The sequence below is a fragment of the Oppia nitens genome, unplaced genomic scaffold, assembly GCF_028296485.1.
Source record: "Oppia nitens isolate AA-2021 unplaced genomic scaffold, nextdenovo-longstitch-racon4-pilon3 scaffold5_pilon_pilon_pilon, whole genome shotgun sequence".
NCBI lineage: Eukaryota > Metazoa > Arthropoda > Arachnida > Sarcoptiformes > Oppiidae > Oppia > Oppia nitens.
Window position 1 is genome coordinate 8071411 of NW_026533243.1, and position 27260 is coordinate 8098670.

General features: G+C 26.9%; 4 protein-coding genes across 7 annotated transcripts; 3 read left to right on the forward strand and 1 right to left on the reverse strand.

Annotated features, from left to right (window-relative positions):
• Positions 1-1547: 1547 nt before the first annotated feature.
• On the forward strand, positions 1548-12307 carry LOC128961797 (protein held out wings-like). 4 transcript variants are annotated; one of them, XM_054308072.1, is made up of 8 exons: positions 1548-2201; positions 2386-2591; positions 7329-7462; positions 7678-7794; positions 8522-8665; positions 8752-8839; positions 8970-9317; positions 9754-10042. In XM_054308072.1, exons 2-8 carry the CDS (start codon positions 2432-2434, stop codon positions 9858-9860), a joined length of 1098 nt encoding a protein of 365 aa, XP_054164047.1. In that variant the 5' UTR covers positions 1548-2201; positions 2386-2431; the 3' UTR covers positions 9861-10042. The 4 variants fall into 4 exon arrangements, with proteins under 4 accessions (XP_054164047.1, XP_054164048.1, XP_054164049.1 ...); XM_054308073.1 differs by lacking the exon at positions 9754-10042 and adding an exon at positions 11902-12307 and having other exon boundaries at positions 1548-2591; XM_054308074.1 differs by having other exon boundaries at positions 1548-2591; positions 8991-9317; positions 9754-10044.
• Positions 12308-13601: 1294 nt separating this feature from the next.
• On the reverse strand, positions 13602-18746 carry LOC128960942 (disks large homolog 5-like). Its single transcript, XM_054307114.1, has 5 exons — positions 17417-18746; positions 15853-17360; positions 14777-15780; positions 14194-14539; positions 13602-14125 (listed from the first exon to the last, which is right to left on the reverse strand). Exons 1-5 carry the CDS (start codon positions 18481-18483, stop codon positions 13782-13784), a joined length of 4269 nt encoding a protein of 1422 aa, XP_054163089.1. The 5' UTR covers positions 18484-18746; the 3' UTR covers positions 13602-13781.
• A 2931-nt stretch (positions 18747-21677) lies between these two features.
• Positions 21678-22984, forward strand: LOC128961740 (zinc finger protein 143-like). The gene is made up of 2 exons (XM_054308002.1): positions 21678-22841; positions 22905-22984. The coding sequence occupies exons 1-2, from the start codon at positions 21770-21772 to the stop codon at positions 22982-22984; spliced, it is 1152 nt and encodes a 383-aa protein (XP_054163977.1). The 5' UTR covers positions 21678-21769.
• A 1344-nt stretch (positions 22985-24328) lies between these two features.
• LOC128961741 (transcription factor IIIA-like) lies at positions 24329-25665 on the forward strand. Its single transcript, XM_054308003.1, has one exon. The coding sequence runs from the start codon at positions 24394-24396 to the stop codon at positions 25663-25665; it is 1272 nt and encodes a 423-aa protein (XP_054163978.1). The 5' UTR covers positions 24329-24393.
• Positions 25666-27260: the final 1595 nt, after the last annotated feature.

Sequence of the window (27260 nt, forward strand, 5' to 3'; positions counted from 1 at the left end):
GTTGGGGTCATACATCAGATACAATTGAATAATTTTGAATGAATGAGTTAAAGTTGAAAACAAATAAAACAATATATTGAATAATAGCTGATAAGCCGAAAAAAAACCAATAACTTTATATTAAATTATATTATTAAATAAAAATTACATAAAAAATTTAAATACTCATGTAATTTTTATTATCAATTATGAATAAAAAAAATGAATATTAATATAATTTATGAAAATTTAATTAATTTATTTATTTGGTCTCATTATCTAAAGCGATAATAGTTGCCTAACAATATTGTTATTATCAACATTCAAATGCTTCTGATGTGTGGTTGGGGTTATGTCGTGTGTTGGGTGGCGTGGGGTTACTGGTTGGGTGTGTTTGTAAGGCTTCACATTTATAATTGTTTTGGATATTTATATGTTGTGTAATGAATAGATGTAATCAAATGTAATACAAAATTTAAGCTAACATTGTGAAGGGCATTACGTAAGAGATTTTTGTTGAAATTATTATTATATTTTTGCCATCAAATATCTCAATAGTGTTTATATTAGTTATTGTACAAAATTGTAGTAAATTTATATTATATCATATAAACATTTTAGTTGATAACAAAAAAAAAACAAAACAAAACAGTTTCTAAATCTAAAGTTTGATTAGTTTTATATTTATATATAAAAATTCTATATAATAAATATTTATTTAAAACTTATAATATAATATACACCGGTATATATAATTTTTACTTAAAAACTATTAATTTCCTAAATTAATAGCTTATTGGCAATTTCTATTAATATTAAAAAAAATAAATGATAAAAATTTTTACTATTATTAATTTAATTGATAAATGTGAAAATAAATTACTTATTAATAGTGATTACAATATTAATTAATAGTAAAATTATCTATTAGTGTCGCCATCTACCAGAATCTATAATTTTTGATAATGTATGATGCTAAAAAAGTTATATATTTATATATACAGTATATACATATGTATATGAAAACTTATCAAGATGCTAAACAAATACAAATTTTGCACCAAACAAAAACAATAATAAATAAACAAACTTATAAATTAAAATATTTATAAAAAAAATTATACATTAACTATAATCATGGATAAATTTTTAATTGATAAATAATTTTTAATTTTTTTTTTTTTTTAGTATTATATAGCATAGGATTATACACTATGTGTGTATACAGTATATAATGTTTATTATAAAAATAAAAATTTTCACAAAAAGTTTTCTCACTCATAGTATAATTGTACTAAAAATAGAGTTTTTATAAGAGAGTTGAATGCAAGGGTGTATAACACTGTATATAATAATATAGCGGTTATATGTAGTGTACTGTATGTATGTATGAATGTATGTATGAATATATGGGACCTATACTGGATTGGTTGCATTGATTTTGAGAGATGTTGGGCCATTTAGAATGGATGAGCACTGCACTGTTACCCACACATACATACATACATACATACATACACATAGTGTAAGACCATCACTAACTGCTTGCTTGCTTTGAGCTCAGTTAGTGTATCAGTGCGTGAGTGTATGTGTTTGCTGTTAACTCCACACATAAAACTGAGTCCCATTCAAGTATATAAGTTTAAACAACTAGTTTGTTATGTATAGTATCAGTACAACACTAGTCTAGCAACTAGTAGTATAAGTCATTGGAAATAATAATTTGCAAATCAGTGCAAAACATTTTGGGAGAGTTTTTAGAGACTCATTTGAGTCAATGTTAAACTAGTATTTGGATTGCATTAGTCAAGTCTATACAACACTAGCATTGTTTTGGGACACAAAACATAGCCAAACATATAATAGTATTAATAATATAATATAAGTTAACATCACATTTATCTACAGTTTTAAGCTATCAGTTGTTTGTATGCATTGCACTGTTAAACAACAAACAGTCCATCATTTGTTGATTTGTTTTTTAAAACAAGTGATAATACCATCACTACTGCTGTTGTTGATGATAGCCGTCGACCAAAACCAATCGATTGCATACATAACCCATAAGTGATGATACATTCATTGGCAACCATTGCCACCACTTTTTTGTTGCCATCATCTTAACGGTTGCCGACCGACCAGTCACTACCACGCCATCCAATTAAGTGCCACAAAACAAGCCAACCAACCGTCCCATTGAAAACCGTATTCATATTTTTTAGGTATTCATATACTTATTGTCCGATCTTTGATCTCTCTCTTATTGTGTCCAAAAAAACACTATCTGTGCTCATCCTATTCATCCGTCCTATCTATCTGTCCATCAAATATCATATATTGTACCGCCAATTGTCACTATTATTATTATAATTATCACCAACTGTTCCCTATTATTCATTCACACAGTGTGTCTTCTCTTCATAATTTCTTCATATATATATATATATAATCAATGGGTGAAAATAGTAACTCTTCGGCGACGACCAACTCGTCAAACAATAATGTGTCGATGCAGTCGACGGCCGACTATTTGGCACAACTTCTTAAAGATAGGAAACAATTGGCAGCATTTCCCACTGTCTTCCTCCACATCGAGCGCCTCCTCGATGAAGGTATGTGTTTGAATGTCTTATGTTAGGACTATTCATATTTCATATATTGTTGTCATTGTTAATGTATGTATGCATTGGTTTTAATATTGTTGTTGTTGTTAGTGTCACAGTTGTTGTCCTTATTTAATTTGATGGACCTCTTTGAGAGGTTATATGAGAGAGAGAGAGAGAGAGAGATTATGGTAGTGAAAGAGAGAGAGAGAGAGAGAGACTATGAAAAAGAGGGAGAAAAATGATTTCTTGTTTTTGATATTTTATTTTCAGAAACTATTTAATCGCCTCTTTATATATTTTGCAATCACTTGTTTTTTAATGGGAGAGTCATATTTTTTAATGGTTAGAAAATCTGTTTACAAAATGTCGAAAATTGATAGAAAATATTTATCAAATATTGTCGAAATTAGATTTTTCTTGTAATTTATGACATAAATGACAATTAAGTGGGTTTTTGGTCGCCCAGCGATTGATTTTTGCCGATAATTAGCGGCAAATAAAATTCAGCTGATATTTTGTTGGGTGATGGCTTATCTTCATATACATACATAAGCTCAGTTGTGTTTATGTTTTTATACTCCCTTTCCTTATGCTCTCCTCATTGACTAAACATATTACCTGTACATTGACTTGAATAATATATAATGCAGTATAAAATACATTGAAATTAAAAATTAATTATATAAAAGATTTTTTTTATATTTAGTTTTAGTAATACCTACAATATGTTGTTTTTTTAGTTAGTTAGCCCCACTGTGTGGGCCGTAAGATCTAAATATTATTAATAATACCACCAAATATTGATAGTGACATCAATTTGCTGGGGAACGTTGTGTGTGCTGGCAAACAATTTTCACATGTGATTTATATTGAATGATTTATTTTTATATTTCAATTTTGTCATAAACCATCTATCAATATGGTTTAGTAGTAATAATAAAATAAGGATATTTAATTTTATAATTATATTTTTAGCTCAATTAATAGTTATACCATTTATAGCTACTAATACTTGTAGTTTAATATTATACTGATTGTCCATTTAGTAAACATTTTTAGGTTTTTAAAAAATAATGTTTATTTTAATTGATAATTAAAACATATAAATAACCAGTATTTATAATATAAATTATTTTATAACTTAATTTATACTTTAGTATTATTTTTTAAACCAAACGATTATTTAGCATATAATGTTTGTATATATGTTAAGTAAATGTTATTTAATTTATTTGATGTTTATAGGTATATTAAGCGCCAAAATTATAGTTAATTAGTTTGTATTTCATATCAAATGTAGACATTTATTTGATTATTTAATTGAAGTTTATATAATAATAATAATAATAATAATTTCTCAACTGTATTAATATATTAGTTATAATATATATATAAGTATATCATTAAGATATTACTATATTTACTATTTTATTATATTGTTATAATCACAAACATAATATTGATATACACAACTTTTTATTATATTAGATATCAAATATGTTTTATAAGTAATTAATGTAATATCTAATATTATTATATAGATTAACACATTGTAGGCATTGAAGTGGCACTCAATGAATAAATGAAATGAAATTGGTTTGAAAACTGATTAAAGAGCTTAACATTAAATGTTGTATTTTTTAATACAAATATATATTATATAATATATATTTACTACACATATAGATATGAACGGCTTATCATTAAGTATACAAGCGATTCAAATCCCAACTTTGATTGACGGCTAATGCCTATCCCTATTATAGGGCGCTCCTGTGCTACGGCACTTAGATTATTATTAAACTATTAACTAATTGCAATGATAATAAAAATATTGATTTTAGCATTTTTGTGAGTACAGTGTGTGTAGACATCATTTATATAAATGGTTGAATTTGTGTGTAATTTAGATGAAGTTTTCTAATAATAAACTTTTTTTTAGAGGAAAACTTTTGAGTAAATTATATACAGAAACTCTAATATACTATTATATTAACTCGTATCATATTTACAGTATATTTTTAATCAATTGCCATAAAACTTAAGTTTATTATTTAATAATAATATTATTATATTTACTGATTATATTACTTTTTTATTTTAATATAAAACACGATAGCTTATAATTAAGTTTTATACTGTAATAATGTATATTTTATCATTATTGTTAAAAACACATTATTATAACCATTGGTATTTGGCGTGTATTTTGAGACAAATCTGTGTTGACATAAAGCACTTGTTTGGTCTCTCATATGTGCCGTTTTATTACCCGACAAATGTATATAAAAAATTAGATTATTTTTAATGGTTGCCATTCATTTGGCAAATGTTTTAGAAATTATTATATATATTTATATATAATAAGTTATGTATATAATTTGATTCCCATTGCTTATAAGTGTTGAATGACATGACTGATGTCGACCCCCATTAATATATAGCCCGGTATTTGAATTGAACACGAGTTGACTGCATACCAGCCCCTCAATTGACGGCACTTTTTATACATATATTGTTTGTGTTACCTTTTTCTTTGTGATAACAAACCCTAATCAACGCAATTTTGTGATAACAACCCATAAAATGTGTTAAAAGTATTGTATTATTTTATATTATTATTATTAATGGTAATACCAGTGTTGGGAACAGTTAGCTTATGTTTATTAGTTAAACCCTTTATGTGTACGAATATATATATATATATATACATGTGTATATGTATATATAACGATTGACTTCCTAAAAAATACTACAATTAATTGAACATTTTAACAGATTTTTAATATATATATATATTTAATGAGTGTTATTGATATTTATGTTTAGTTTTAATATACAGCACTTGTCTGTGTCTAAATCTATCTAAACATTAAATATACTGTAAAAAATGTATCACAATTAACCAATAGTTTTAATTAAAACTCAAATTGTTATTCTATAGTTATTGACCCATTTATTTAATTTTTGAAATTAATACAATTTATATTATTTTAATTATGTAGCAATTAATTGCTGGGATTATTATACATATTTTTAAATAGTGGGAATAGTTGAGTGGGAAATGCAAACTACAAATAGGGAAAGCTTTTATTTTAACTAAAATTTATATTTTATGTTTGAATTGAAAATTAATTAGTAAATTTGTATATTGTTTTTAATCATGTTTAGTTAAGCTATTGATGGATAATAACTCCAAAAAATATCAAGTTACCGGAAATTTACACATTAATTTGAACCAATATTTACATATAAACTTTGTAGAAACATTTTCCCCCCAATTTTTTTATAATCACTATATAATATTACTAAAAAAAATTATCACTAATTTTATTTGTCAATAAGTTAATCGTCTCCTATTGATATTAAAATTGATTGTAGAATTAGGAAATGAATTGTCATAGTTTTTTATATTTTTATTTGTATTTCTAAAATAAAAAAGTTTTTATAATTAGATTTATAATTTTGCATATTTTCAATGTTGTGAAAATTGTTTTCAATAAACTAATACTATTATTATGAATTATGAATTATAAATTTACTTATTGTTAAGTGTATTGTGTTTTAAAAAAAAGTTTTGCCAAATATTCAGTATATATATATATATAGTATATACATATAATGATTCAATAACCATATATAATATATGTGTGGTTAACTAATATTATAAAACTTGTTTGAATTATTATATTATTATTATTTAAAAATGAGTTTACTTATTATTATAATATTAATTTTATTATATTGTATTCACTATTATTATAATGAAGTGATTTTTTACAGTACAGTTCACTATACAATACAACCCCTATTAGTGGCGAGTTTTCCCAACCATTAAAAACTAATAGTCATTGTTTGGGTAGAAAATTGATTTGAATTATAATAGACTTTATGGTATTTTGGTTATATAATCCGCTCCTTATAATTAAACATAAAATTTATGACTTGGCTTTAAAAACTTTGTAAATATAATGTATTTTATATTATTTATGAGTAAATAAAGCCAACAAAAAAATCATATCAATAATATTTGAATTATAATTTTGTTTCTTTTAACGAAAAAAAAAATATTTTTGTTTTTTTGTCAATTTATATGCCTCAAATATTAGTATATTTTTGTTTGCTAACATATATATATTATATATTATGAATTTATGCTATCGGATATTATATATGATATTTTTTTATGTGATTTATATATACCATTTGAATCTATAATTAAGTGATGCAGTCCTGTAAATATATATAAATAAAAGTTTAGACTTATTTTCCAAAAGTTATATTCGAAGTTTATACTGTGTATAATATACTGTACTTTATATATAGTATTTATATAAAGATATTTATTACTTAAAAAGAGTTTGTCTTTAACATAGAAAGAAAGAGAGAGAGAGAGAGAGAGAGAGAGAGAGAGAGAGAGAGAGAGAGAGAGAGAGAGAGAGAGAGAGAGAGAGGAATAAATGAAAAGTATTTTTTAAAAACATTTTTTTGCTTAAAAAAGATGTATATATTTTAGCTGAAAATTTTATTTATGTGTTGACGCGTGCATATATTTTGGTAAATAATTTTTGTTGATGTATGCTATGTTCAATCAGTGTGTGAGTTATAAATTTTACATTGAAAGTGGAAAAAAGTTTTACCATATAGTATTTAATTGAATTTTAATTTTTTATTTCATATGCAATGATAAATATATATTTTATGAAAATTTGTTTCTATTTTTATATATGTATATAAATGTAGAAATTAATAGAGTGCGTCAAAACTTGTTTCAATTAAATGGCGTCGAGAAGAAACCAATGGTACTCCCGGAGCCCGAGGGAACCGCAGTATCCAGACAGGAGAAAGTGTATGTTCCCGTCGATGAACATCCAGAGGTTAGTATACCTGTTGAGAGCTACCGAACCCTTTTCCCAATTGTAATGGTTTATGTTATCCAATTAAGTGATACACATTAATAGTTGTTTTTCCACTAATCTCTTAGATTTATATCATAGATGTTATTGTTGTTTCGATAATTAAAATTTTTATTATTATTTATTTGAATAATTATATGATTACAATCGGTCGATAATGAATTGCCAACAAACAGTACAATTTTGTGGGCAGAATTTTGGGTCCCAGAGGTATGACTGCCAAACAGTTAGAACAGGAGACGGGCTGTAAGATTATGGTCAGAGGAAGGGGATCAATGAGAGACAAGAAAAAGGTGAATGTTTTATATATATATACTATTAATAATAATAACACTTTATTTTTGCTAATTAATTGTGATTTTTTAAATGATGCCTTTGATCTCATCAATTACTAATAAGCTATTACTTTTTTTTAATTATATTATTATTGTGATTAATATTACATTTTATTTAATAATTCAAAAGGTAATTATAAATTGGTTATTATAGAAAAAGGCAAACATTTATTAATAAATTATTAAAATATTTTTTCTGATGACTCATAAACTCATGTCTTAAACATTAGGCATTTATTAATAAATGTATTTTCAAATGCTTACATAAGATGTGTGTTTGTATTCATGAACTAAATGGTAAATATTTATTAATATTAATAATATTATGAGCCGTAATATACCGTATTTCCCAATTTAATGATTCCCTTTCTGTCATTATATTGTTTTAAATCACTTTCACTCTAAATTACTTCATCGTATTAATGATGATATCCTTTTATACTAACTATATAACCATAAACTAAATACTGTATTGTATTATTATTGTATACAAAGCGCTAAACAACATAATAATTTAAATTTTTTATATTTATTTTATGTACAGTACAGTACAAATTTAGTCCTAAAGCAGTTATATTATATATATTAAAATTGTATTACTAATTCCAGCGCTTTGTGTGAATTATTTTGTTTTTGTTTGTTATAATAACTTATGAAACTTTTTTACAACTACACAAAACAACAGGAAGAGGCAAATCGAGGCAAACCTAATTGGGAACACCTCAATGACAAACTACATGTCCTCATCACTGTTGAAGACACGAACAATAGGGCCAACGTTAAGATTCAAAAGGCCATCGACGAGATTAAAAAGCTTTTGATTCCTATTGTTAGTATTAAACAAAATGATTTTTAATGTGTTAGAAAAAAATTAGTTTAAAAGTTTTGTTTTTCCATTTTTTTTGTAATTTCAAGACTGAGGGCGAGGACGAGCTTAAAAAACGGCAGCTCATGGAGTTGGCTATTATTAATGGAACTTATAGGGACAGTAGTCAACGTAATAGTAAGTAGATTACATTAAAGAAAAAATTGTCAACAATTGATTGATTTTGTTGTTATAATTATTTATTAGTTAATTACAACCAATTAATTCATATATATATATATTGTAATCGGTTGTAATGTCTTTTTAGTTGATCCATCTCTACAATTAGGTTTCGATGCGGATCAGTTACACAAATTGACACAATATCCGATAACACTGACCACACCGTTACGTCACCACGCTCACTCCACACCGATTGGTGCACCTTTAATTATAAGCTCGAGGCAGTTTACTATGCCTACCAGTGCCGCACTACTCAATGGCGGCGGACCTCCACCACTGATATCGCCAGCAGATGCCAATCTACTGTATCACTATCCGGAATACGCCGGTCAGTTCGCGGCAGCTCTTACATCACCTCAAGCGGCAGCTTTGTTGGCTGATTACCCGAACACCCATACGGGTACCGCCGTTATCGACACACTAACATCGACCGGTGGGTTTATAACGCGTTGACATAACGCCCCCTATAATAGTATTTCCAGTTATATAATTCATGACAATTACTATTAGAACTTTTTTTTTAATTTTTACTTTTTATTATTGAATTAATGGCCACAAATATGTGCCATAAATTATATCTTCGTTTTTATTATAATTATAATTGATTTATAATTTATAATTATTTATACGATTGAACTGTTAATTATTATAATTACTTAAATTTTAGTATATATTTTCATAAACACTGTGATATATTCCTACGGAAACAAACACATACACAACTATATAAATATATATATAGAAAGAGAGATATAGACTAGAAATCATTGAATTTTTTTTAAAGATATTTATTAATGATTTATTTTAATTATTATTGTTATTAACTTTATTTGTTAATATATATATATTGTTTTTTTGCAACAAAAAAGCTATACAAGACATGAATCAATACATGCATTCAATCACTAGGAGTACCTCAATGATCACTGACCGAGTACTGTCTAAAAGGACAGATAGAATGAAGGACAGGGACTGAAATAAAGTGAGGCCTTTAAAAAAGTGGTCTCAATAAAAGATACACAGTTTTAATTTGGCACTTTAAAAAAATATATATATTTTTAGCGATGCGTTTTTAAATTTAATGATACTTATTGTTATTTAATTATATCAATTCTAATGGGTCCACATGTGGTCTAATTATTTAAAGAATTGTTTTATTATATATAATTGTTTTTTATGTTAAACTTCTGATATTTTGTTTGTTAAAGAATTGAAATTCTGGCAATAGTTAACAATATAAACAGTTTTTAATTTAATTTAAAATAGCATTATATAAAACTACTTAATGCAACAATATTTGTAATTTTTATCATTGCTTAAGTTTTAATTTAAAAATATTATATATATATATATAAATTGTAGAGCTTTAAGTTAAATAATCAAAGTGTATTATAAAATAATGAAATTATAATATTATATAAATAATTAAATAGCTTATATAGATATTTTAAATTTCAAATTTTAGTATTATCTTATAAGTTGTACTTTTTTCAAATATATTGTATATATTTAAATAACTACAAAAATTATATATATAGTCATTTTAATACTGAGATTTTATTTTATATTAAATACAAAAAGAAAATATTTTGTGCCACAGACTTGTAAAATATCTATATTTATTTAAACAATATTTATTGGGACCAAAAAAAACTACATTTTTAAAAAAAGTTTATTCAATAAGAGAGAGAGAACAAAAATCGTCGATAATTTTTTTTAAGTGCCAAAAAATTACTGAAAATCATTATTTATTGTAAAAATACGCAAAAAATTTTGATAACAAAAATTATAGAAAATAGTTTTTTCGAAAATATTTATAGTCATAGCGTAGCAAAAAAAAAAGAAAAATCCCTAATTATAATATAAATTTTACACTTAATTGATTGCACAGTACTCTGTTTAGTGGCAGCTAATGATTGATTAATTTATTTATAATATAAATAATTTCTCTTATTTCGGTTATTTTGATTTTTTTTAAATAAGTGTCTCAATGCATATATACTGTATATAGTTATATGCGAGACACAAATGATTTTTGTTTTGAAAATATGATCATTAATTTGAAATATTTACTTAATAATTGAATATACATATTTTGACCCCACAAACACACACATACAGTATATACACTTAACTATAAACAAACAAACACACAAAATAAGTCACATATAATTAATGTATAAAATAAAAGTTTCCATAAAAAACTTATTATAGATTTATTGACATTTTTTTGACTGCAATTATATATAAAAAGATGTAAATAAGCCATTTTTGACACAAAGTTATGATTTTATAAGAAAATATAAATATATTTGTTTTTAATTTGTATATACAATTATGTATTATATTATTATTATATTAGTCTATATTTTTTTGTTTGGAAAGTGTTTTATATGAATATCTCAGTGAACTATAAGAAATTTTTTTTTGAATATAAATATTATTTATACAATTATTTATATTATTATTATTATTATTATTATTACTTAAATATAACTATTATAAGCATTTGTTATTGAAATAGTTAATTGTTTTTAGTCTTATAATATAAAATTTATTATTATAATTTACGATTTTATTTATTATTTTTTAAACAAAAAATATACGCCTTATTTATATTTAGCCATAAATTAATATATTTTATCCATAATATTATTATTTAGTCTTATAGATATATAATTATCATAATTTATATGTTATTAATTAATTAATTTTTCAATATTAATGATAACTTTTTAAAAATTAATTTAATGCTAAAAAATGATTTATATTACAAAATATTAATTGACTAATGCTTTTATTCTTTACTAATCACCTGAAAAACAAACAAAACAACTGTTCACTCATACACACTGTGCTGTTGTCCACTACTGTCTGACCACTACTGACTAAAACCACTACAAATATAAAAAACTACTGCTCATCACTACTACTACTACTACCACTACTTCAAATAAATTTTAAAAAATCACATACCGTTCCCGTGCACACAAATACTTACAATGAAAATGATACAGGTGCGATTGGAAAGGATAAGCGACAGCGCAATACCGTCACTAACCGATATATACCGTATGATACGGTATCCATCACACAGAGACCCGCGTCTTAAGCTACTATCCATTTATATGTAACTATTATTAATTATAATTATTATAATGACGTGCCTTATAACTACTGTCTTTAAAAAAAACTAAACACACAATCAAACAAAATTTGTTTATTGTCTAAAAAAATAATTACAACTTTATTATTATTCAAAACATTTGTTTCTTAATTGTTGTCTATTTTTAATTTGAATTAATGAATTAATTTGATTTATATGTAATATTCCTAACGCAATATGACTTACCTGCTCATCACACCTGTATGTGTGGGGTAATGAAACTGATCACTAATTTACAATAATTATTATTTCATACATATTATTATTATTATTATAATTATTATTATTATTAGGACTTAAGTGCCAATAAATGACACACAAAATAATTATAATTAACAAAAAATTAATATTATAATTATATTAACATTTACAAACAATACACACACATAAACACAAATAACTTAAAATATTATTATTAATAATTATTAATATTATTATTATTATTATTGGGTTAATCATTATTATTATTAGTTGAGTACTTACTTATATAGTTATATATCGTGTACTTACTGTATGATCGCCTCCCCGATCAATGTGTCATTAATTTTTAACAAAAAATTATTACCAATTACAATTTAATTAAAATTAAAAACTTAATATATAAATATATAAATATTTACAATCAAATAAGTTACTTATTATAATTAACTTGTTATTAGTGATAGTTTTTTATATTTAAAATAGTAAACGAGTTGCCATTTGTTGTAAAAGTGAAAATTATAGTTTTTTGAAACAAATTACAGAACAAAAAAAAAGCAATAAACTATTTCTATATAAATAAAAAAATATATTTCAAGATTTTTGACGATCAAAATATTAAGTGCCAATTAAATCGCAAAACAATTGCAATATTTATATACAAAAATACATATATTTTAAATTTAGTTAATTTTTATAAATATATATTTATATTTATATATCTATATACATTACATTTCATAATAATATTATTATTATAAACATATTTTCGATAAAATGTAATATGACTTTAAATTAGTGTTTTTCTGTTTTTTTTCTTAAAAAATTGGTATTTAAGTAAAAATCTTCATAATTGTAATTAGAATTATATTTGAAAAAATTGTTTGTCACAAAAAAAACAAATAAAATCTATTAAAAACAATTTTGTAATCAAATCATTGTAAACAAAATTGTTTTAGTGTTGCAAACAAACAAAAAATATTTACATAAAAACATTTTAAACTGTAATGTACCATGTTGGATTTGTGTTTTTTGTTTGAAAATATGTTTCATTTTGATTATGCTTAATTATAATTATTATAGATTGCTTGGTATTATGTTATATTAAAAAACAATTTATTGATGATATGATCTGAGAAATCTCATATATATTGACAAATATTATTATTATAATTATAATATTGTAATTTTAATAATTATTATTATTTTGTATTGAATTTGAATGTTTTCTTTTTTTGAATTGTATTGAATGAAATCTCAGCAATAAAAATGTTGTTTTAAAAGTAATTATTTTTTATTTTATTTTCTTTAATAAAAATTATTTTAAAAATTTATAGTCAATAACAACATATGATAAAAGAAATAGAGAATAAAGAGAGAGAGAGAGAGAGAGCGTCACGTTTACTGATCCAACAGTTTTGTGGTCACAAGTATTGGTGTACGGGATTGGGGGCACCGGTTGGGACTCTATGTCTATGATTTTAAGAATGGGATGGAATATATATATTTTGGTAATGGATTTGTTTTTCAATCCTATTCCTGATTGTCATCGTCATCATCAGCGTCTACATTATCATCGGAGACGTTGTCATTATCTTCAATGTCTCTAAACTTGTCGGGATTGTATTGAACACGCATTAAGATATTATTGCCGCACTGTCTCAACACATTAGCCGCCAAATTGAAGGTTGCGTTACGCATATTAATGCCGCATATTTCTAGCAACTGGTCGCCAACCAGGATTCCCGCCTGGTCGGCCAAACTGTTTTCGGTAACGTTACACACAAACACACCACCTGTAACACCGGGACATTCGCTAATCTGAATGCCCATCGGTGTACCGGAGCTTAAGTCAATGGATATATTTCGTTGATCACCTAAAACAAATAAAAAATTATTGTCTAAATATTTAATTTATTCTATAATTATGTGTGTAATTAATTACCAGGTGCTGCAACTCGATGATGACCACCATGTGATGATCCACTGGTAGGTGTGAGCCATTCAACGTGATAAGTACAGGGCATCGGACTTTCCCGATCGGACAATACAGTAGACGAAGTCTTATCTATAGAACTCGTCGACAATCTGCCCGCTGATGACTTACAGGTGACGCTCGGATTCGATGAAATACGGAAACGTTGACTGCGTTTAGGAAATGTCGACAAACCGTCAAACGATGGAATTCCCACATTGTTTTCATCGCTTCTGTAGACATTCTTATTGTTACTGATGGACGTATGGTGTATATGACTCGGATGGCTGTGTTGTGGTGCAACCAATCGCTTTGTCTGAGACATCAATTTAAACATTAATTTTAAGTCATTACTAAAGTATCATTAATAATAAAATATTAGTTAATGATAAATAAAATGTACTAAAAATATAGTAAAAAATGTTATTTAGAGTGAGTTAGTGAATGAGTGAGTAATAGACAATAATAAAAAAAAGTGGTTTAAAAGTTTATTTCTTGTTGTGAATGTAATGGCCTATCGATCATCAGATAATTTATTGCAAATATTTTATACCTCAATATTGTGAAAGTGAGCGCCTGAAGGCATCGTTGTTATAATATCCATACTATGAGATGGAGAGACACCACCAAACAGGCCACTAATATACTGCGATGGCGACGGCGATGACGTAATACTGTACCGATTGTCCAGATTTCCTTTCATACCGTAGTGACCAATGCCACCCTCATAGGCACTGACCGATCGCGAGTGCGCTAAGTCGTGTGGATTCAGTTGACTGTCATTAGCACTCAGCAATGAATCGCCGCTTCGGGAGATTGATCCGAGTATAAGACTCTGCGGATGATTACTGTGTTGAACAGTTCGGCTTTGATTCGTCTCACGACTCAAATGTGGATTTACCGAATAATGATTGTGATGGACATGAAGTTCCAGCTGCGGATGAGACATGTTGTTCAGCGCATAGTACGGATAGGAAGACGTCGATGTACTTCGGATTGGAGGAATCGGTGCCGAAGTTGGTGGCGGCGGAGGTGCCGAAGATACGGTACTCGATGTCTGAAATGAGTCGTATGACGAGTGATCGGTAGTCATGGATAATGTGTTGGGCGTTAACGGTTGGGTGACATTACTGAGAACGTCGTGCACTGAATGCGGTCTTATCTGTCTTGGATTGACATAAGTTCTGTGCTTATAGTAATCCAAGACATTCTTGTCCTTTGATTGCGCCGATACTACTGAGTAGTCCAGTGATGAATTTGCGAGTGCTTTGAGCGGATGATAAACCTTTAGGTCGAGTGTATTGATTTTGTCATTAAATGATAGTCTGTTTGATGAATAAATTGATGTCTTTTGATTGGGAAGCGCTTGAAGTCGAGTGGACAGCGTTGAGCGGCGCTTCGAATTGCGTTCGTAGTCGGCAATAGCTGCCTCTGGTGACGGTTCGAAAATCAGATAACTCGATGGCTTCGAAGACGACGACATGGCTTCTTCTTTAATACTATTATTCGGCGATCGATTAGTTTCAGTAATCGTTGTTGTTTCTGATTGTGTCGACACTAGAATAAAGAAAATCAAATTTTTATTAAACTGTTTTTTCAAATATCACATAATCATTGAATGACACAAACCGGGAGATGACTTCTCCGATGACTTTGAAAATAGATTTGTAATAAAACCCAACGATTTTCTCTCTTTGCGTTTAATTGGATGCAATGTCATCACAGCGTTAACGTTGCCATAGTTCTGGAGAGACGGTATGGGTGGATGTCCCCTATATTTAGGCCAAGTTCCGCCATTCTTATCCTTTTTAGAGCTTTTCGACGATTTTGTATACTTAGAGCTCTTGTCGCTTGACTTTCCATTTGAATACTTGTCGTATTTGTCCAATACTTTGTCCAATTCGGCCAAATTCTTGACCTCTTCATCACGAAAACAATTATTATTATTGTTATTATTATTATTAATAATATTATTATTATTATTATTCATCTGTTGTTGTTTTTCTTGTTTGGTTTTAGCACTTTGTTTGCGTTCGCCGTATATTTTATTGTATGCTTTATCGAGTAGTGTTGGCGCTGTCGGTGCGCTAGTCTTCACCGCCTGTGCTGATGAACTCGTTAAGGAAGACTTAAGACTTTTATTATTGACAGAACTGTTTGTCATGTCGTCGTTCATCCGACTCATCGGCTTATAAATAGAAGGCACGGATGGCTTTGCATTCGGTTGACTAACAATTGGATTGTTATCGGTTTGCGAACAACAAGAAACCATTTTTCTTTGTTGTCTTTCCCTATGAGTCGAACATTTCGAGTCTGTCGACTCTGAGCTACCTTTGGAAGTGTTGACAATTGATGAGCTGCTATTTGACTGCGATTTCGATGTAAATGCTAGAGATTTGATCACTTGTAATAAAATAGTCGGCGCAGAGTCAAGCATTTGCATCACTTCGAAAACAGAGTTTTCGTCTAATGGTTTGTCATTGATTGAGATAACCCGATCGCCGACGGCTATGTTACCCTCTTTGGCGGCCAAAGAGCCGGCATTAATACGACTAACGTAATAACCACTTTCCAATTCTAAGCCCAATTCCAGTCCATTTTCAACATTAAAGGTAACACTTTGAACAAACCTTGACATACGTTTCCGTTGAATTGTCAAATGGATTTGCAGATCATTTTTCTTAAGCAAATCGTTGGCAATCTTCATATCATTTGTAACAGACATTTCATTAATTTTCATCACAACATCACTTACAGCTAACTTTCCGTCGGCCACACTATCCTTATTGACTTTACTCACAACCAATGACTTATCGGCCGACTGTAACGTAAACCCCCACTCTTTGGACTTAAGCTCGCGTTTCAATAAGACATCCATTGTCTTAATTTCGTACTCTTGAAAATCAGTTTCGATGGCTGAATCACGACTACTATTATTGGTCCCCAATTGTGAGTTATGTTGACTCTTAGCCATCAGCTCTCTGTCCAGTTTCATGCCTTCAATCTTCTCTTTTAATTCTTTTAGCTCTTTGATCGCCTCATTCTTTTCATGTTTGCTATCATCAGATTCGCGCAGCGCTTCGGCCAAATCACTGACCGCCCGATCCCTTTCGCGACGAAGTTTGTCGCACAAAGTTCTGTGAAAAAGAGATATCTAACTGAATGCAAATTAATTAGTGATTTGAGGACATACCTAATGCTTTCCCTTTCCAATACAATTTTGCCCCTTTCATTGAAAGCCCAATCGCGCCGACGCTTACAGACTTCGACCTCTTGTTGAGCCTCTCCGAGATCCGTCTGCAGTCGTTCCACTTGTTTGCGTAGCGATTCAATCTCACTGTTGGCCAAATCAATGTTATCCAGACGGCTATTACTGCATAGTTTGTTGTGCTGATTGTGACTGAATGTCGACACCGAACTATTGCTTGATGCGGCCGACAGCACCAGATTCGAGTTCTTCGACACCATATGTGCCCAAGTGTTGGATACACCTGAAGAGGATGAGCCCCAAAAGTTGTGACCGGATCGCGATTGCGGCCAAATCGGACTGATCGGGTCGTCATTAATACCAGTTACGTAGTCGTTGTATTTTTCGCGCAAATCGTTGCACACTTTGAGAAGCCGATCCCTATCGAACAGTGCCGACGATATCTCGCTCTTCAGGCTCTCGATCTCTTCACTAAACTGTTTCTTCTCGGTCTCCAACTGTTGGTTTAACTTTTGCATCACTTCCTGTTCTTTCTGTAGTTTTTCATTCTCTTTGAGTACATCTTCTCTTTCTGACATAATCTGTGTGTACTCCTGAAGCGCTGCATTGCGTTCTTCACTGAGTCGGGCGTTATCTTTAGCTGCTTTGGCCAACTTCGTCATCGTTACGTTGATATCTTTCATCACTTCATCCCTCTGGAGCTGAACTTTGGCCAACTGTTCCTTGTATTCGATAGCCTCGCGACGCGATTTGTCCCAATTGCGGATGGCTTGTGTGCACTGTTGTTTGAGACCATTCATCTCAATAATGGCCAGATTGCGCTCTTGAACTGACTTCTCCACCGATTCTCTGTTTCTGAAGTTTTCTTCGTGAGCCAACTCCAACTTCGACACGTAGTGGCCGTGACTGCCGACCAGATCCGAGTATCTCTTGAGCAGCGAGTCGTGATCCTCTTTAAGCATCTCATACTTGTGAATAAGCGACTGATAGTGACGTTTGACGGTCTCGTTGCCCGCCGTCAGGCCGTATGTGGACTCATCGTTGTTGGCCATTGTGACGGTGTGTGAGTGTTGTGTTTGTGTGTTAGTGTCCACTACGCTCTCAGCCCTACGCACTGTACCGACTATCTGGTGACGAGTCCATGCAATGGTGTGTTAGACACCCGATTGTGGCCTCAGTTTGTGGCGACACTCGACTGTCACTGCAATTGTTCCCAACAAATGGCGATACAATTGGGAGGAGCTTTCAGTCGTATAACTTATACACTATTAATGTGTTGTTATGTGTTGTGCTATATATACACAACACATACAGTATATACATATATATACACACACTCTATGTTTGTATGTGTTTTAATGCATACAATTAGAGCATTGCTTTACAATACATTACATTACAAATACTGATACATACATACAGTCAGTGTGTTATACATACAGTAATAGCAATACAGAGGTATTTCATAATAGTGTTTACGTCAACATTGAATTGTCTCATATATTATATATATATTTTAAATTATATGTATACTAATAATACTGTACTTATAAAATATATATTGTTTTTAATGAATAATAATAATAATTGCCACTAGACTTGAAAACCTTTTTTTAATTTTTTTCTTTTATATGAAACTTGTTTATTTTCAATTGTATACTAATATAGTAAACCGAAACCAAAACTTTAGATACTATTATTTTACCGAAAAAAATAAATAATAAAATAATAGCTTATTATGTAAATAGAGCGCTGATTAATGTTTTATTGTAATATATATATATATATATATATATATATATATATATATATATATATATATATATATATATATATATATATATATATATATGTATCTATCTATATATATAAATATCATTACGTTATTATGTATTTTGTTATTATTATTATATGACACACATTGATATCAGTGCGTAAAACGTTAGGAACCCTTTTTTAAGTGTATTGTAAAAATTAGTAGTAAATTAATAATAATAATACCCGTAACGGGTAGTCAACTATCATTAAAATAAAATACAATATATATATATAGTATATATCATATGATATGTTTGTGTGTGGTATAACTTATATAAGTTTTATATAATCTATTATAAGTGTTGTACTCATTAGACAAAAATACAAAGTATTAAAAAAAACTTTTGTTATTATTGGAGCCAATAGTTATTAATTGTATTATTTGTTTTTTGTTGTACATAATAAAAGAGTACTTCAAAAAAAATTATTTTATTATAAATAATATTATATACTGTATATATTGATAATATACTGTTTGATTAATTGTTAATGATAAGGCAATAGGTTTTTTTTATATTATTTTAAAAAATAAAATGATCTTACATAAGTACTTTTTTTAATAGGTATACTGTAATAGTAAATAAAAAATATTGATTAAATAAATATGAAGTATAAAACATATATCTCGAGTGCATTTTATATCTTAAATTTATTATTTTTTTAATTGTAAGTATCTAGGTAGAAAAATATATTAATGGTTATGATAATATCAATTTACATGTATTATAAACTTGTTATATTTTATATATAAAATTGATAGTAAAATGCACCTGATCCTATTGCTGTTTTTATAATTTTATGCATGTTGCTTATTCATTATTATTATTATTATATATATTATATATTATTTTTTGATTTATCATAAAGTTGCATATGATTAATTTCAGTAAATTTAGTGTAAAAATTAACATTATCAAGTAATTTATTTATTGTATAAAATATGTAAATTATTGTCAATTTGTGAAATGAGCTAGCAAAATTTGTATTTTCAATTTATTTTTATTCTGTTAGTAATTGTAAATATTATTAATCAAAATTATTCTTTTTTATAGCATTTATTTTAATTTAATTAAAAAAAATAAAATCTATTTTTTAAAATTTAATTTACAAATATATATATATAACAAATCATATATTTATAAAGATTTAATGGGTTTTAATTTGGGATAAATGCCAACATTTTGACAAAACTTAATATAATAATTACATGTAATATATTAAATTTTGCCGACACAATTTAAATTCAATTTTAATTTTAGAAATAATTCTAAAACAATTAAATATAAATAAAATATATTATTTTTATTATCATTTACACCAAATTAAAGATATATACAATATATTTATAAATATATGTAAATTCTGTATATTATTATTTTTATTTCAATGAAAATGTATTTTTGTTGTTGTTTTTTATTTAAATGAATGTCTAGACTGATGGCTTTGATTTTATAGAAAAATAAAATCTCATTAACTGCACTAATATTACAATAAAAATATTTTAATTAATTATTGTTAGTTAAAGTACAGATATTTTATGTTTAAGCTTATATTATCTATTTTAAATCAATTTATATTAACAATTATTATTATTGAATTTTCTTTGGTTTTGTTTTAGTGATTTTTTGGGAATGTTTTTTGATATTTTTTATTAGTTGTATTTAATATATGACATATCAATTTAATTAAAAAATATTTTTATCGATGTTGTTTTAATAATAGTTATTCAATAAATAATAATACCAGTATGTTATTTTTAATATTTATTTTTAATATAATGCAATATTTTAATAAATTGCTAATATATATATATATATTATATAAAAAGTTTATATATTTTTTTTATTTTATAAGATATTCAATGAATTGAACAAATTAATACAATAGTTAGCAAAAAAATTAAAATGCAAAAAATAACTTATTGTCCAAATTGATTAAATTGTAAAAATAAATATTAAGAAAACTGTTAAAAGTAAAAAATAATTAAAGATGATAATTTTTAAAAAGAGATTTTAAGATTTATATTTACTGTATTAAGAGAAATAAATATTTTTAAAAAAATATTATTTATTTTCTAGATTAAAATAATTAGTTTAAAAATTATAAATTGTATAAAAATACTTAAAATTATTTATTAACTTACATTAACATCAATTAATAGCAAAAAATAGTTTATACAAATCAACTATATGTAAATTATTGTTGCTATTAAGTGAAGTTAAAGTAAGTTAATAAATAATTTTAATATAAAGTGTGGCATCAACTTAAAAAAATCTTAATAAATTATATTATATTTTTATTATATGTATTGTAGAGTAACTGTAAATGTGATGAAATTATATAATAATAGTATTTCAGGCGACAAATAATAAATGTATTGACAGTCCCTTACTGTCAATGTTTTCAAACAAACAAAACATATGATTGAAGTGTTATTTAAATAACAAACAAATTATTAGTCAATTGAATGTCAATTGTATTACAAATTAAAACAATTTATTGAATGAATGTATTGAATGAATGATGACATCAATGGTTGTGACAATTGATGACATTTTGGATCAATTGTGGAGTGAAAACAAACGACTCGTCAATGAGTTATTGTTTGCCAACAAATTGAAGACAATTTTGTTGAAATTGTTTGACAAATATGAAGAACATATCGATAGAGAAGACAAACATGAGTTCAAACAATTGCAAGAAGTTATGAAAAATGAGATTCAAATGAAGGATAAAGAGATTGAAGAGAACAGTCATATCGTGAATATTCAAAGGCAGAGAAGCAATGAAAATATTGTTGAAAAAAATCAATCATTAATACCGATAAAAAATTTTAAAATCATCAAAATTACGACAAATAATAAACAGAAAGAGATAAATAAATTGATACAAATGAAAGTGTTTAACACAATTGATAGCAAATGTGTTGACAAACCTGTTTGTCAACCAATTGGTAGACCTATTAACAGATCAAATATCACAACTATTGTATGTCCTAATCCAGATTGTCATCAAAAGTATACAAATAAAAATGTTTTGCGAAATCACATTAGATTTATACACGAAAGAGACGCACAAAATATACAGAAATGTCATTACGAAGACTGCAATTATGAATGTCTTACGCCTTATAAACTGAAAACCCATTTCGCAAACAGACATTCAAATGACAGACCAGTTATGTGTCAAATAGAGGGATGTTTTAGGACTTTCAAAACGAAAACATGTCTCGGATTACATCATGAAAGACATCACTCAAATCAAACAATTTTCTGTGATTTTGATGGATGTCAACGAAAGTTTCGCACAAAATATGATATGAGAAGACATTTTGCCGAACATAAGAGCGAACCGACACTTAATTGTCCGGAAAAAGAATGTTCGGAGAAGTTCTTTAGCGATAAAGAGATATACAGACATCGGAAGAAAGTCCACAACTTTATAGCGATTCGGAAAAATGTTAACCACAGGTGTGATTGGCCCGGATGTGAGTGGATCGGGGAGGGGATGACTGTCCATAAGAGACTTCATTTGGGAGAAAAACCATTTGTCTGCGATTGGCCTCAATGTCACAAACGGTTTACAACATCGGGTAATCTTAAAACACATTTAAATGTTCACAACAATGTTAAGCCGTATGCTTGTCGTTGGCCAGGATGTGAACATCGGTCGGGAAATGCAAGTAATCTTAGCAAACATAGGAAACAAATGCACCAAAAGAAAAGTTATGAATAAATTTTTTAATGTATTTTTTTAATAAAAATTTTATAATTACAACAATTAATAAATTTATTTGACTTTTTTATTTTATTGCAGTACTATTTAATACATTAGTCTATATCTCATAAAATTGTTAAAATAATTTGATTGACTTTTTTTATATCATTTTTGTTGTCAAAAATATAAACTTACAGTATTTTCAATGCATTGACAGTCACTCGTAGTCTATGTTTACAAACAAACAAAACATATGATTGAAGTGTTCACTGAGAAAATTGTTTGATTAAACTAAGATATATGTCTTTAAAAATAAAATAATTTGTAAAATATTTAATTGACAATCGATTAAAAAATAGATAAATAATCGCCGGACAAAACACAGATTATTTAATCGACATTTGTCTATTAAAATTATAGGGCATTAATACTAAAAAAGGGCAACATTTTAATATAAAAATATCGCTTTAAAACTAAACATAAATCTATTTATTTTAATATTATTGTTCAATAAAAATAAATGTAAAATAAATATTGTATAATTATTGAATTTAAAATAGACATTTGTGTTTATTTTTATTTATAAACATACAAACTAAAAAAGATATTTATATTTTAAATACTAGATAATTGTTTTTAAAATCCACAATTGTCTATTAAAAAATAGTTATTTACTGAAAAAAAAATCTGAATTTATATTTATTTTATTAATTACAATTGTTTTAATTTAATTAGATATTTTTTGATTAAACATTTAATTTTAATATTAATATTAATTTAAGTCATAGTTATTATTTTCTTACAATAATTATTATATATATATGCATTAATATTCTTATAACTTTTCATTTAATTAATTTTTTACAGTTTATATAACACATTTATTTTATAAAAAATGTATAAAATAAATATATGTATAAATATCGATTTTTTAATCGATAAATACTTTTTTTTAATTAGAATTTGAATTGTCGGCTTTCTTGCAATACATTTTATTGATAATTTTTGTGTTTAAAAAACATCGATTAAATATTGTATTTATGTATAAAATGTATATTAAAAATGATATATTTATCAATTATTTAATCAAATTTTATTTTTGTACAGTGTTTGTAAATGAGTGTAGAGTTTTTAATAGACATTAATGTTTGCATTTTAAATATATTGCGCATGAGTAAAAATGTTTTATTTTTATTTTATAAATTTACAATTTTTATTATATATTAACAAAATGTTTTATTTTTAATATACAATTATTTAATTTTTATTTAACACTCATTTACAGTATAATTTTACTCTCTCAAGTAATAGGATTTTTTTCTCAGTGTTTGTTATGAATATTAAGATAAATATTTTAATTGATTTTTAGTATTGAATTGAATGTGAATTATGTTTACAATCATTGAGTGATTGTATGAATACATTGAATGATGGCATCAATGGTTGTGACAATTGATGACATTTTGGATCAATTAATAAATGAAAACAAACGACTTGTCAATGAGTTATTATTTGCCAACAAATTGAAGATATTTTTGATGAAATTGTTTGACAAATATGAAGAACATATCGATGGAGAAGACAAACATGAGTTCAAACAATTACAAGAAGTTATGGATAATGAATTGGAAATGAAGAACAAAGAAGAATATAGAGATGACTCTCGTGTTGTGTATATTAAAAGTGAAGACATTGTCGTCGATAAAATGATTTCAACGAAACGCCAATCTATGAGTTGTTTAAGAAAACAAAACCCAAAAGACATTACAAGAAATATTAAATTAAGAAAAAGTCTTCGAAAAAAAGTGATTAAAAAATCGGATGACTTGAAGACAACCGATACCTATATTTGTCCTAAAAATACATGTCAGAAGTCTTTCGTACATTTATATAGATATTTGGCGCACAAGAAGATGTGTGAAGAGAAGAAAATAAAAAAGAAATATTATAGTAATAATTGTAAACAATATAAGTGTCATTACGATGGATGCGATAAATCTTTTAATAACAAAAATAATATGCGAAAACACGAGAAGACAATTCACGAGAAAGACATCACAAAATGGTTGAGCTGTGAGTACACTGACTGTCACTATAAGTGTCGAATCAAAAGTCAAATGAAGAATCATATTAATGGCAAACATTCAAATGATAGACCATTTGTTTGTCCGATAATTGGTTGCAATAAACGATTTAAATTACAACAATATTTACAAAGACATTCACTTATTCACACAGATATTGTAATCAAGTGTGAGTTTGATGGCTGTCCGCGACAATTCAAATATAGAAGTTTATTGAATATACATTTGAGAGAACATTTAAGTGAACCGACATTCAACTGTCCAGTGAACGGGTGTACCGAAAAGTTTTGTACCCGATCTCAGGTCGAAAAACATCAAAGATCTTTCCACAAAAAACGTAAAATCAAATATAAAAAACGGTGTGATTGGCCCGGATGTGACTATTTTGGTATAAATATAAGTTTTCATAAGAGAATTCATACGGGAGAGAAACCGCACGCATGTGTTTGGCCACAATGTGACAAACGGTTTGCCGAAAAACATAGACTCACTCAACACATGAATATTCATAATAATGTTAAACCTTATGCGTGTCGTTGGCCGGGATGTGAGTACCGGTGCGCTCATCAATCAAATATTAACAAACATATAAAACAAGTGCACCAAAAATCTTGAATATATCATATTTTAATTATGTAATTGTTTTTTCCATTATCTATTAGCTAATAAATCATTATTATTTTATTGTAATTATTATTGTAACTCATTGTCTTATAAATGATATAAATTTTAATTTTAGATAAAATATTTTTTTAATTTGATAATTTGTAAATAATAATTTGTTAGTTTATTTTGAATACAAAATTTCGATGTTTGTTAATGTTTACAAAAATTTTTAAAAATAATTATTGCATATTAAAAAAAACATTTAAAACAAGTGCACCAAAAATTTGTAATAAATTATTTTTAAATATTCAATTTCCCCCCCATTAGGTAATAATTATAAATATAATTATTCAAAAAAATCATATAAATTTATATATAAATAAATTAAAATTCAATCGTTTTTATTTAGAATTTTCAAAAAATTATTAATATTTTGTTAGTATTTGATATTTAATGCCTGAATGTCTGTTAATTTGTTAATTATTAATATCAATATTTTTTTAATAGAACTGTATTTTGAATACAATCCCTTAATCTACAGTATGTTTATGTTTACAAACTATAATCCAAACAAGTTTTGCAATGTTTTGAATCAAATCTTTTGACTTTTAATGAATTAATTTGTGATTACATTCATTGAATTGTAATTATATTGAATTGTGATTACAATTAATGTGACATTTAATTATGACATCAATGGTTGTAACAATTGATGACATTTTGGATCAATTGTGGATTGAAAACAAACGACTTTTCAAAGAGTTATTGTTTGCTAACAAATGTCTCAATATTTTAAATGATTTGAAAAGTGAATTGAATTTAATTTACAAGAAGTTTGAGAAACATCTTAAAACTGAAGACAAGTTCAACCATTTGAGACATCAATTGAATTATATTTACAGTCAAAGACATGACAAAGATTTATCAGAAACTAATCGCAATCTTTTAAGATTTGATGCCAGATATGCCAACAGTTATATCTGCGATACAAAAAAATTGAAAGACAATGATTTCGGTGAAGACAAAGATAAGTCTGATTTAGAGGATATACAAGTAGTAGAAAACAATGAAAAACAAATTAATAATAAAGACAATGAAGAAGTTGCTGTTGTTGTGAACAATACTGAAGCAAAGGCCAGTTGTAGTGGTAAACAACTCATACCACCGATAAAACCACAATCAGTGGCAGACAATCAAATTGAAGGCAAACTTTTGTATTTATTATTACCTTCTAATATACCACCGCTTAAAGCATCGGATTTAGAAAATATAAAAATAAAACCATTGACTTCAACTAATTTACCATTAATTAAATTGTCTAACATTACTACTACTACTAATAATAATGTGTTTCAGACTCAACAACAATTGACAATTGTTAGCTCATTACCATCTAATAAATCACCGAAAGACACACCAAACCAACTCAAATGCGTTAGTAATGACTGTTATATTGAGACACAAAAAGTCGATGAATTGATTAAAGACAAGAAGACAGATAAATCTGACGCTAAGTTTGTTTGTCGTATCGATGGATGTTTGAAATCATTTAAAACATATGAATTAATTATTAGTCACATACAAGAAGCGCATAAAAATGAAAA

Coding starts and splice junctions, on each gene's coding strand:
- LOC128961797 (XM_054308071.1), top strand. CDS start 2,432: ATGGGTGAAAATAGTAACTCTTCGGCGACGACCAACTCGTCAAACAAT. Junction 8,666..8,751: donor AAAAGCTTTTGATTCCTATT/GTTAGTATTAAA, acceptor TGTAATTTCAAG/ACTGAGGGCGAGGACGAGCT. Junction 8,840..8,969: donor GGACAGTAGTCAACGTAATA/GTAAGTAGATTA, acceptor ATGTCTTTTTAG/TTGATCCATCTCTACAATTA.
- LOC128960942 (XM_054307114.1), bottom strand. CDS start 18,483: ATGGCCAACAACGATGAGTCCACATACGGCCTGACGGCGGGCAACGAG. Junction 17,361..17,416: donor TTGGAAAGGGAAAGCATTAG/GTATGTCCTCAA, acceptor TCTTTTTCACAG/AACTTTGTGCGACAAACTTC. Junction 14,126..14,193: donor TCATCGAGTTGCAGCACCTG/GTAATTAATTAC, acceptor TATTTGTTTTAG/GTGATCAACGAAATATATCC.
- LOC128961740 (XM_054308002.1), top strand. CDS start 21,770: ATGATGACATCAATGGTTGTGACAATTGATGACATTTTGGATCAATTG. Junction 22,842..22,904: donor CAAACGGTTTACAACATCGG/GTAATCTTAAAA, acceptor GTCGTTGGCCAG/GATGTGAACATCGGTCGGGA.
- LOC128961741 (XM_054308003.1), top strand. CDS start 24,394: ATGATGGCATCAATGGTTGTGACAATTGATGACATTTTGGATCAATTA.